General features: G+C 48.3%; 1 protein-coding gene across 3 annotated transcripts in view; it reads left to right on the forward strand.

Moving 5' to 3' along the window:
- Positions 1–354: 354 nt before the first annotated feature.
- PSPH (phosphoserine phosphatase) overlaps positions 355–11,976 on the forward strand; it is a 29,613-nt gene continuing 17,991 nt past the window's right edge. Inside the window, exons 1-2 of one of the 3 annotated variants that reach the window (XM_032264734.1) lie at positions 522–550; positions 6,083–6,207. In XM_032264734.1, the coding sequence (XP_032120625.1) occupies positions 6,206–6,207 (2 nt within the window). In that variant the 5' untranslated portion in view covers positions 522–550; positions 6,083–6,205. Of the gene's footprint in view, positions 551–6,000; positions 6,208–11,976 lie in introns of those variants that run through there. The other 2 variants (XM_032264736.1, XM_032264735.1) reach the window with 2 other exon arrangements.

Below are 11,976 nucleotides of genomic sequence, written 5' to 3' on the forward strand. Positions count from 1 at the left end.
GGGGGGAGGAGGGGGAGGAGGGGGAGGAGGGACGGGCGCGGGGAGCCCCGGGGGAGGAGGGGCGGACGCGGGGAGCCCCCGGGGAGGAGGGGGGAAGAGAGGGGAGGAGGGGCGGGCATGGGGAGCCCGAGAGGAGGAGGGGGGAGGAGGGGCAGGCGCGGGGAGCCCCCGTGGGAGGAGAGGGGAGGAGGAGTGGGCGCGGGGAGCCCCCGGGGAGGAGGGGGGAGGAGGGGGCAGGAGGGGGAGGAGGGGGCAGGAGGGGGAGGAGGGGCGGGCGCGGGGAGCCCCCGTGGGAGGAGGCGGGAGGCGCGGCGGGCTCGGGGAGCCCCTCCCCTGGGGCGGGACAAGGCGCCCTCCCGGCCGCGCGTTGCAGGGCAGAGACCTGCCGCCTGCAGTTTGCAGAAGCGCTTGCAGAACGGATCGGAGCCGCCGCGCGTATCAGCGGATCTCCGGAGCGCGCCGGCGGAGGCCCTGCGGGTCTGCCCGTCAGTCCCCGGGAACCGCCCGCCGAGCGCGGAGCCGCCGCCGGAGCCCGAGGCCCAGGACGAGGGTGAGTCCCGCAGGCGCCCGCCCTGCGCGCGGCTTTCCCGTTTCGCGGACTTCCCTTTTCCTCTTCCAGGCGTCCTCTCTGAGCCCACGTTTATTTTTCCTAACCGCGCGGGCAGATCACTTCCTAGAAGCTCCAGCTTTCTTTCATTGACTGGTTTTTTGGGTAGCTTCACGTGCCTCATCTCACGGCAGCTGCCCGTTGCCAAACAGCATGAATGAGTGATGCAATCCTGCACAGGAGCACCCTGGGTGCAAGACGGGCCGGTCCCCGAACTCGGACGGAGCTGGTTTCCGACTTCGTCCTTCTCTCCCATTCAGAATTAGAATTTTAAAATAATACTTACCAGGTACCTTATACCGATACAGCTTCAAGTGGAGAATTAAGTAAATCATGCTTTCATTCATTAAATGTATTTACTATATTTTCTTTTCTTTGCATGTTTGTTTTTGAGACAGTGTCTCGCTCTGTCGCCCAGGCTGCAGTGCAGTGGCGCGATCTGGGCTCATTGCAACCTCTGGGCGCCGGCTCCAAGGGATTCTCCTGCCTCAGCCTTCCAAGTAGCTGGCGCCACTACGCCAAGCTAATTTTTTTTATTTTTAGTAGAGACAGGGTTTCACCATGTTAGCCAGGCTGGTCTCAAACTCCTGGCCTCAAGCAATCCACCCGTGCGTCAGCCTCCCAAAGTGCTGGGATTACAGGTATTACCCACCGTGCCTGGCCACCATATTTTCTTTGTGTGTAATTTGCATATTATCTCTTTTTAAATATTTGATGACAGATATTGGAATAGGGATCAGGGTGGAAAATAATAAAATCCAAGATTGCTGTGTTACAGTACCAGGGAGGTTTTCAATATCATGGCCGTAGTCCTGTCAGTGAAAGGAAGTCAGGACTTTTAACATTTTTCAAATGACTTAATATATGCCTGATACCTACCTTTCTTCTTTTCTTTTTTTTTTTTTTTGAAGGGGGGTTTTCCCCATTTTGGTCAGGCTGGTCTCAAACTCCTGACCTCAGGTGATCCGCCCACCTCAGCCTCCCAAAGTGCTGGGATTACAGGCTTGAGCCACCTCGCTCAGCTCTTCTTTTGTTTTTTAAGAGACAGGGTCCCACTTGGTCACCCAGGCTGGAGTGCAATGGTGTAATCATAGCTCATTGCAGTCCCAAACTCCTGAGTTCAAGTGATCCTCCTGCCTCAGCCTTGTAGCCTGGGACTACAAGTATGCACAGCCATGCCATTTATTTTATTTTTTGTAGAGATGGTGTCTCACTAGGTTGCCCAGGCTGGTCTTGAACTCCTGGGCTCAAGCAATCCTCCCGCCTCGGCCTCCCAAGGTGTGATTACAGGTGTGAGCCCCTATGCCCAGCCTTTTTTTATTTTATATTTTAGAAAATACTTGGACTAGAAGTAGGGTGAAAGACATTCTCAAGGTTGTCTAGACCAGCCTCCCATCAGAGACTTTTTTTAAGCCAGTGTTTTACTGATATACAATTCAATGCAGTAAAATGCACTCTTTAACCAACTTGGCCAACATGGTGAAACTCGTGTCTACTAAAAATACAAAAATTAGCCAAGCGTGGTGGTGCATACCTGTAATCCCAGCTACTCAGGAGGCTGAGGCAGGAAAATTGCTTGAACCCAAGAGATGGAGGTTGCAGCGAGCCGAGATCGTGCCACTGCACTCCAGCCTGGGTGACAGAGTGAGACTCCATCTAAACAAAAAAAATAAAAATTAGGGCCGGGCATGGCGGCTCACGCCTGTAATCCAAGCACTTTGGAGGCCAAGGCAGGTGGATCACCTGAGGTTGGGAGCTCAAGACCAGCCTTACCAACATGGTGAAAGTCTTGTTAAAAAAAAAAAAAAAAATATATATATATATATATATAAGGAAAAAATAAATAAAATGCACTCTTTAAGTGCACATTCCGATGAATTTTGACAAATTTATTCATACTTGGAATCATCACCACAGTAACATTTTAATCCCCATAAAAGTTTCCTAGGGCCTGTTTCCAGTCAGTCCCCTGTCCCAGCCCCTAGCCCTACTTATCCAATCTTTGTCATTATAGCATTTGTATTTTCTAGTGTTTCATATAACTGAAATCATACAGTATGTGCTCATGTGTCTGGATCCTTTCCATCCGTATAATTTTTTTTTTTTGAGACGGAGTTTCACTCTTGTTGCCCAGTCTGGAGTGCAGGGCACAATCGCGGCTCACCGCGACCTCTGTCTCCCCAATTCAAGAGATTCTCCTGCCTCAGCCTCCTGAGTAGTTGGGATTACAGGCATGTACCACCACACCTGGCTAATTTTGTATTTTTAGTAGAGACCAGGTGCGGGAAGTAGAAAAGTTCCTTTTTATAAAGTTTCCTTTCTTGTTAAAGAATAAGTGTGCTAATAACTTTGTTAAGCCCTATCCTATGCAGCTGTGAGACATGCCATGCTTACAGGCACGTAGTACATTCTATGGCCTTGTACTTTAACCAAGATATCTGTGCTGGATGTGCTCACAGGCATGTCCTAGCTCTCCATTGCTTTTACCTGTTTAGAAAAGTTTTAAGTTGTTAGCCAATTGGCTTTTAGTTTAGATTGTGAGGTCTGGCTCCAGCCAATGGAGATCAGACACAGCAGTAAGGACCACTCCAAATGCGTAAGGGATAAATTTGTGTGTTTTCCTTTGTTGATTGTACTCTCATGGCAGGATAGCTATGGAGAGTACCCTTCTTGCAGTCCAGGAAGTAAAAATTGCATTGCTGAAAGGTCCTTGTCTCAGTGCACATTTTTCTCTGTGGCACCGAGCATCTATTTCCAACACAGGGTTTCACCATGTTGGTCAGGCTGGTCACTCCTGGCCTCAGGTGATCTGCCTGCTTTGGCCTCTCAAAGTGTTGGTATTACAGGTGTGAGCCACCACTGCTGACCTTCCATTGGTATAATTTTTAAAATCTTTACCCATGTTGTAGCATGTATCAGTAATTCATTTCTTTTTTTTTTTTTTTTTTTTTTGAGACGGAGTTTCACTCATGTTACCCAGGCTGGAGTGCAATGGCACGATCTCGGCTCACCGCAACCTCCGCCTCCTGGGTTCAGGCAATTCTCCTGCCTCAGCCTCCTGAGTAGCTGGGATTACAGGCACGCACCACCACGCCCAGCTAATTTTTTTGTATTTTTAGTAGAGACGGGGTTTCACCATGTTGGCCAGGATGGTCTTGATCTCTTGACCTCGTGATCCACCCGCCTCGGCCTCCCACAGTGCTGGGATTACAGGCTTGAGCCACCGCGCCCGGCCAGTAATTCATTTCTTTTTATTACTGAGTAGTGTTCCATTGTAGGTATATACCACAATTTGTTTAGCTATTTATCTGTTGATGAACATTTGGGTTTTTCCTAGTGTTGGGCAGTCACAAATAAAGCTCCTATGGATATGTTTTCATTTCTCTTGGATAAAACTTCAAGATTGGGATTGCTGGGTCTTTTTTTTTTTAAGACGGAATTTCACTCTTGTTGCCCAGGTTGGAGTGCAATGGCGTGATCTCAGCTCACTGCAACCTCCACCTCCCAGGTTCAAGCGATTCTTTTCCCCTAGCCTCCCTAGTAGCTGGCATTACAGGCATGCACCACCATGCCCTGCTAATTTTGGTTAGGCTGGTTTCGAACCATCTAACCATAGTCCATGGTGGGTCAGGCTAATTTCGAGCTCCTGATGTCAGCATGTTGGTCAGGCTGGTTTTGAACTCCTGACTCAGGTGATCTGCCCGCTTTGGCCTCCCAAAGTGCTGGGATGATAGGCATGAGCCACTATACCTGGCTTTGCTGGATCTTATGGTAAGTATATATTTAACTTTATAAGAAACTGCAGGCCCAGTGTGGTGCATCTCAGCAATTTGGGAGGCCGATGTGGGAGGATCCCTTGAGGCAATGACTTCAAGATCAACCTGGGCAACATAGTGAGGCCTCATTTCTATAAAAAATAACAAGTTAGCTGGGTGCGGTGGCTCATGCCTGTAATCCCAGCACTTTGGGAGGCCAAGGTGGGCAGATCATGAGGTCAGGAGTTCAAGACCAGCCTGACCAACATGGTGAAACCGGCTCTACTAAAAATACAAAAATTAGCTAGGCATGGTGGCGGGCGCCTGTAATCTCAGCTACTCAGGAGACTGAAGCAGGAGAATCGCTTAAACCTGGGAGGCGGAGGTTGCAGTGAGTGGAGATCACACCACTGCACTCCAGCTTGGTGACCGAGCAAGACTGTGTCTCAAAAAATAAACTTAAAATAAAATGTTACCTGGGCATCGTGGTATGCATCTATAGTCCCCACTACTCAGGTGGCTGAGGCAGAAAGATTGCTTAAGCCAAGGAGTTTTAGGCTGCAGTGAGCTATGATGGCACTCTAGCCTGAGCGACAGAGCCAGACCCTGTCTCAGACACACACACAAACACACACACACACACACACCACACACCACACAGAGCTGTTGTCTTTGCTCCCTTGTAATTGGGCAGTAGATCCTTTCTCTGATTTATCTTGGAATGCTGTTGTCTCTGTCCCCTCATTTTATTTATTTATTTTTATTTTTAAATTTTTTTGAGATGGAGTCTCGCTCTGTCACCGAGGCTGGAGTGCAGAGGTGTGATCCCAGTTCACTGCAAACGCCACCTCAGGGGTTCAAGCAATTCTCCTGCTCCAGCCTCCGGAGTAGCTGGGACTACAGGCATGCGCCACCACACCCGGCTAATTTTTTTTTTTTTTTTTTTTTTTTTTTGAGTCAGAGTCTCCCTCTGTTGCCCAGGCTGGAGTGCAATGGCATGATCTCGGCTCACTGCAACCTCTGCCCCCTGGGTTCAAGTGATTCTCCTGCCTCATCCTCCCAAATAGCTGAGATTACAGGCACGCACCACTACCATCTGGCTAATTTTTGTATTTTTAGTAGAAATGGGCTTTTACCATGTTGGCCAGGCTGGTCTCGAACTCCTGACCTCAAGTGATCCGCCCACCTTGGCCTCCCAAAGTGCTGGGATTTCAGGTGTGAGCCACCACGTCAGCCCAAGTCTGCTTCTTTGTCTATGCATTTAGTTCTCCCAAGAGATTCTCTGTCCCCCTCTCTCTCTCTCTCTTGCTTTTGTACCCTGCTAATCAGGTATACATGATTTTCTTTTTTTTCTTTTTAAAAGACGGGGTTTCACCATGTTGGTCAGGCTGGTCTTGAACTCCCAACCTCAGGTGATCCACCCGCCTCGGCCTCCCAGAGTGCTGGGATTACAGGCGTGAGCCACCACTCCCGGCCTAAGTATACATGATTTTCTGTCAGACTTGAGCCTTGCAGAATTGAAGCCACAGAAAAGAGTATGTTGACTCTGCAGTGCTTGAAGTGCGTAGGAGTAACATTTCCCGGAGGAGGCATTGTTAGGAAATTTTGCCTCTGACCCGCTTTTGTGCCAGTCCTAGCAGGAGAGAGAGTGAAGCCAGACCGTCTCCATCTCTCCTGTTTTCTGTCTGGACATCAGTGTTCATTTCCTCATTCTCTCTAGGCTCTTACTCTTGCAGAATCCACAGGTCTTTCTTGAAGAAATCTGTGGTCAGAACTTTGGGCTGCATTTTTATCTAGGGAAGGAACAGGAAGAGTGTTGTCTACTAGAAATCTAGCTGGAGAAATGTGAGTCTGATTTGTCCTTTCTTGGTTTAGTTTTGGTTTGTTGCTGTCATTATAATGTTTTTTATGCACTGGACTGTTACATGTTTGTCTACCTGCTAGCAGTTTACTCTTTTTTTTTTTTTTTTTGAGACAGTCTTGCTGTGTCAGCTAGGCTGGGGTGCAGTGGTGAGATCTTGGCTCACTGCAACCACCACCTCCTGGGTTCAAGCAATTCTCCTTTCTCAGCTTGCTGAGTAGCTGGGATTACAGGCTCATGCTTGTAACCACACTTGGCCAATTTTTATATTTTTAGTAGAGACAGAGTTTCGCCATGTTGGCCAGGCTGGTCTTGAACTCCCAACCTCAGGTAATCCACCCGTCTCAGCCTCCCAAAGTGTTGGGATTACAGGCGTGAGCTACCGCGCCTGGCCAGCAGTTTAATCCTCACCTGAATTTAAAAAATTGTTGTCAACTATGTGGCATGCAGAAGATGTCAGCTTCCCAGAATAGCTGGTTATAGTCTACATCATTTCAACCGTTATTTTAGTTTCAAGGAGTACATGTCCAGGTTTGTTACATGGCTGTATCATATGATGCTGAGGTCTGGGGTACGATTGATCCCGTCACCCAGGGTATGAGCACAGTACCCAGTAGGTAGTTTCTCAGTCCTTGCCCTCCTTCCCCGACCTTCTTGTAATAGTCTTCAGTATCTGTTTGTGTGTGTGTGTGTGTGTGTGCGCGCGCGCGTGTATGTGTGTGCGTGCGCATGTATGTGTGTATGTGTGTGTTTTAGACAGAGTCTCACTCTGTCACCCAGGCTGGAGTGTAGTGGCGTGATCTCAGCTCACCGCAATCTCCACCTCCTGGGTTCAAGGGATTCTCCTGCCTCAACCTCCTGAGTAGTTGGGACGACAGGGTATGTCACCATACCTGGCTAATTTTTGTATTTTTAGTAGACACGGGGTTTCACCATGTTGGCCAGGCTGGTCTCAAACTCCTGATCTTAGGTGATTCATCCGCCTCAGCCTCCTAAGCGCTGGGATTACAGGTGTGAGCCACTGCGCCTGGCCATCAGTGTGTGTTTTTCCTGTCCTTGTATCCACATGTACCCAGTGTTTAGCTCCCACTCATAAGTGAGAACATGTGGTATTTGGTTTTCTGTTACTGCGCTAATTCACTTAGCCGCAGCTACATCCATGTTGCAGCAAAGGACGTGATTTTATTTTTTTTTTATGGCTGTGCTGGCTTTTTTTTTTTCAATCACATAGCATAAGTCCAGGTGTGGTGGCTCACACTTGTAATCCCAGCATTTTGGGAGGCCAAGATGGGCAGATCACCTGAGGTCAGGAGTACAAGACCAGCCTGGCCAACATGGAGAAACCCTGTCTCTACTAAAAATACAAAAATTAGGCTGGGCACAGTGGCTTATGCCTGTAATCTCAGCACTTTGGGAGGCTGAGGTGTGTGGATCATGAGGTCAGGAGTTCGAGACCAGCCTGGCCAAGGTGGTGAGCATCTGTAATCCCAGCTACTTGGGAGGCTGAGGCAGGAGAATCGCTTGAACTGGGGAGGCAGAGGTTGCAGTGAGCCGAGATCATGCCACTGCACTCTAGCCTGGGTGACACAGCAAGACTCCAACTCCAAAAAAAAAAAAAATTAGCTGAGCATGGTAGTGCACGCTCGCTTGTGATCTTAGCTACCTGGGAGGTTCTGGCATGAGAATCGCTTGAACCCAGGAGGCAGAGATTGCAGTGAGCCAAGATCGTACCACTGTACTCCAGCCTGGGTGACAGAGCAAGACTTCATCTCAAAAAATAGATAAAATAAAATATAGTGAAAGTAGATGGGTGGGGACCCTGGCCCTTGTTACAGAGAGCCTCTTTGACTCTCTTCTGATTCAGAACCTTTTCAGAATCTACTGTGTACTATTCCAATGTCTGGGGGCCTGAACAAATTTATCCCTACTACCAAAGCAAGTAAGCTTGGTTCTCACAACCCTGCATGACCTTCACAACCTCTGTATTGGCTTTATTTTTTTCTCACACAGGTGAAGAAAAGAGGTCAGTCCTAATAAAAGATGAAGGAAGTAAGGTGATCTTAGAAGCCTCTTGAAAAAAGATACAGAGGTTAAGAAGTTGGGAAAGCATTTGTTTGGGCAAAGAAGTTATTTCCTCTTATCCAAAATCAGGCTTCCAAAGGCTGGCCCTGCAGGAAAACTTGCTTTTGTACTTTGGAACTAGGGGTGAGAAGGCCTTGTCAGCAGTGGCTTTTTTTTTTCTTTTTTTAAAAAATCAGTTGGTCCTTTGCTTGCCCCCAGATAAACTAGCTGGGGCTGGCCAGGTGGAAGTTCTGAGGCCTGGTGTGGTGGCTCACACCTGTAATCCCAGCACTTTGGGAGGCCAAGGCAGGCGGATCACGAGGTCAGGAGATCGAGACCATCCTGGCCAACATGGTGAAATCCCATCTCTACTAAAATACAAAAAAAAATTAGCCGTGCGTGGTGGTCTGTAGTCTCAGCTACTCAGGAGACTGAGGCAGAGGAATAGCTTGAATCCGGGTGGCGGAGCTTGCAGTAAGCCGAGATCACACCACTCCACTCCAGCTTAGCGACAGAGCAAGATTCCATCAAAGAAAAAAAAAAGAAGTTCTGTTCTGAGCTGTGTTCAGGATGGGGCCGGGGAGCTGCTGTGTCTCAGAATCTGAGAACAGTCCTTCCTGCTGCGACGTCTTCCAGCCCTGGTCCTGCCCTCTCCCTCCCTGTTAGAACCAAATGTGAAAAATCCAGAGGCCATACTCCAGCAACGATTTTTCTGTGTGTGGAATTCTAATGTACACAATTTACTTGGAAGCAACTGAACTTACTCAGCAGATTTTTTTCCTCTGTAGCCATGAGAATTTTAATTATGAATGGATTGTAAGTCACTCCTGGTAGAGACAATGAAAAGAGGATGAAATTGGCTGGGTGTAGCAGCTCACACCCGTAACCCCAGCACTTTGGGAAGCCGAGGCAGGTGGATCACTTGAGGCCAGGAGTTTGAGACCAGCCTGGCCAACATGGTGAAACCCTGTCTCTACTAAAAATACAAAAAAAATTAGCCAGGCGTAGTGGCAGGCGCCTGTAATCCCAGCTACTCAGGAGGCAGGAGAATCACTTGAACCCGGGAGGAGAAAGTTGCAGTGAGCTGAGATCACATCACTGCACTGTAGCCTCAACAACAGAGTGAGACCCCATCTCAAAACTAAAAATAAAAATAAGAAAGGAGGAAATTGGCTGGGTGCAGCGGCTCATGTCTATAATTCCAGCAGTTGGAAGGCCGAGGTGGGCGGATCACAGGGTTAGGAGTTCAAGACCAGCCTGGTCAACATAGCAAAGCCTTGTCTCTACTAAAAATACAAAAATTAGCTGGGCATGGTGTCGGGCACCTGTACTCCCAGCTACTCGGGTGGCTGAGGCAGGAGAATCACCTGAGCCTGGGAGGAGGAGGCTGCAGTGAGCTGAGATCTCGTCACTGCACTCCAACCTAGGCAACAGAGCAAGACTCCACCTCAAAAATAAAAAAGGAGGAAATCAGAAGTGCACAAGGAGGTACAGCATTTTGCAGAGCAGTCTGGGAGTTTGCTCTGCTGCAAACCCCTTTTGGCTCTTCTGTCAGCTGGGAGTGAGTTGACAGTCTTGTAACCCAAAGGGTGAAGGCTATCTCCCCTGGCCTGACCATTTCATGGGCAGAGTTAAGGTCCTAACATCCAGCTCACTCTCCTAGGGAGGGTGTGTCCGTGTGAAGTATGTCTCTAACATTCTATTTTGGCTCATGCTTATAATCCCAGCACTTTGGGAGACCGAGATGGGAGGATCATTTGAGGCCAGGAATTCGAGACCAGCCTGGGTAACATAGTGAGACCTCATCTTACAATAGTAAGAATAACTTAGCTGGGTGTGATGAGTGCCTATAGTCCCAGCTACTCAGGAGGCTGAGACAGGAGGATCGATTGAGCCCTGGAGACTGAAGTTGCAGTGAGCTATGATTGCACCATTGGCACTCCAGTATGAGCGACAGAGTGAGACTTTGTCTCTAAAAAAGCCAAAAATAGATTCTGTTTTCTCCTTGGGACCAGATTACAACCCAGGAGGCAGGCGTCGACAATTCTGAGTCACGTCAAGCCTGGTGTTCAGCCTGGAATGTGTAAATCAGTTCTCACTCTTTTTGTGTTTTTTGTTTTGTTTTGTTTTGTTTTGTTTTTGAGACGGAGTTTTACTCTTGTTACCCAGGCTGGAGTGCAATGGCACGATCTCGGCTCACCGCAACCTCCGCGTCCTGGGTTCAGGCAATTCTCCTGCCTCAGCCTCCTGAGTAACTGGGATTACAGGCATGCGCCACCATGCCCAGCTGATTTTTTGTATTTTTAGTAGAGACGGGGTTTCACCACGTTGACCAAGATGGTCTCGATCTCTTGACCTTGTGATCCACCCGCCTCAGCCTACCAAAGTACTGGGATTACAGGCGTGAGCCACCATGCCCGGCCTGTGTTGTTTTTTTTTTTGATACGGTGTCTCACTCTGTCACCAGGATGGAGTGCAGTGGCGTGATCTGGGCTCACTGAATCTCTGCCTCCCAAGTTCAAGCGATTCTCCTGCCTCAGCCTCCCAAGGAGCTGGGATTACAGGTGCACACCACCACGCCCAGCCTCAAGAGGCAGAGGTTGCACTGAGCTGAGATCCTGACACTACACTCTAGCCTGGGCGACAGAGTGAGACTCTGTCTCAAAAAAAAAAAAAAAATGTGTGTGTATGTGTATTTGTGGGGAATGAGGTTGGTACAATACATAGGCATAGGAGCCAAATCATGAAGGGCATAAATTGTGTAATAAAGACATTATGTTAGTTGGCTGGGTGCAGTGGCTCCGGTGGAGCACATTGGCTCTCGCGAGCACTTTGGGAGGCCAAGGTGAGCAGATCACTTGAGGTCAGGAGTTTGAGACCAGCCTGGCCAACATGGTGAAACCCTGTCTCTACTAAACATACAAAAAAATTTAGCTGGATGTGGTGGCATGTACTTGTAATCCCAGCTAATCGGGAGGCTGAGGCAGGGGAATTGCTTGAACCAGGGAAGGTGAGGTTGCAGTGAACAAAGATTGCACACTACACTCTAACCTGTGCAACAGAGTGAGACTCTGTCCCAAAAAAAAAAAAAATATATACACTGAAAATTGCATTTTATTATTATTATTATTACTTTTGAGACAGGATCTCACTGTTACCGAGGCTGGGGTGCAGTGTCATGGTCGTGGCTGCCTGTACTCGAGCAATCCTGCCTCAGCCTCCTGAGCAGCTAGGTCTGTAGGCACGTGCCACCACACCTGGCTAATTTTAAAAGTACTTTTTAGAGATGCGGGCTTGGTATGTTGCCAAGGCTGGTGTCGAACTCCTGGCTTCAAGTAATCCTCCTCCTCAGCCTCCCAAAGTGCTAGGATTACAGGCGTGAGTTCCTGCAGCCAGCCTGAAATTTGCATTTTATTAATTTTCACATGTCAAAAAATATTCTTCTACTGATTTTTTTTTCAACTGTTTAAAATGTAAAAATCAGCCATGCGTGGTGGCTCACACCTGTAGTCTCAGCGACTCGAGAGGCCAAGATGGAAGGATCACCTGAGCCCAGGAGTTTGAGGCTACAGTGAGCTGTGATGGCACCACTGCACTCCAGCCTGGGTGCCAGAAGGGGATCCTGTCTCAGAAAAAATAAAGTGAAATAAAATGTGAAAATCATTCTTTTTTTTTTTTTTTTTTTTTTTTTT

Source organism: Sapajus apella, unplaced genomic scaffold (assembly GCF_009761245.1).
Source record: "Sapajus apella isolate SASKATOON/1434 unplaced genomic scaffold, GSC_monkey_1.0 scaffold146, whole genome shotgun sequence".
In the NCBI taxonomy this organism is placed as follows: Eukaryota; Metazoa; Chordata; class Mammalia; order Primates; family Cebidae; genus Sapajus; species Sapajus apella.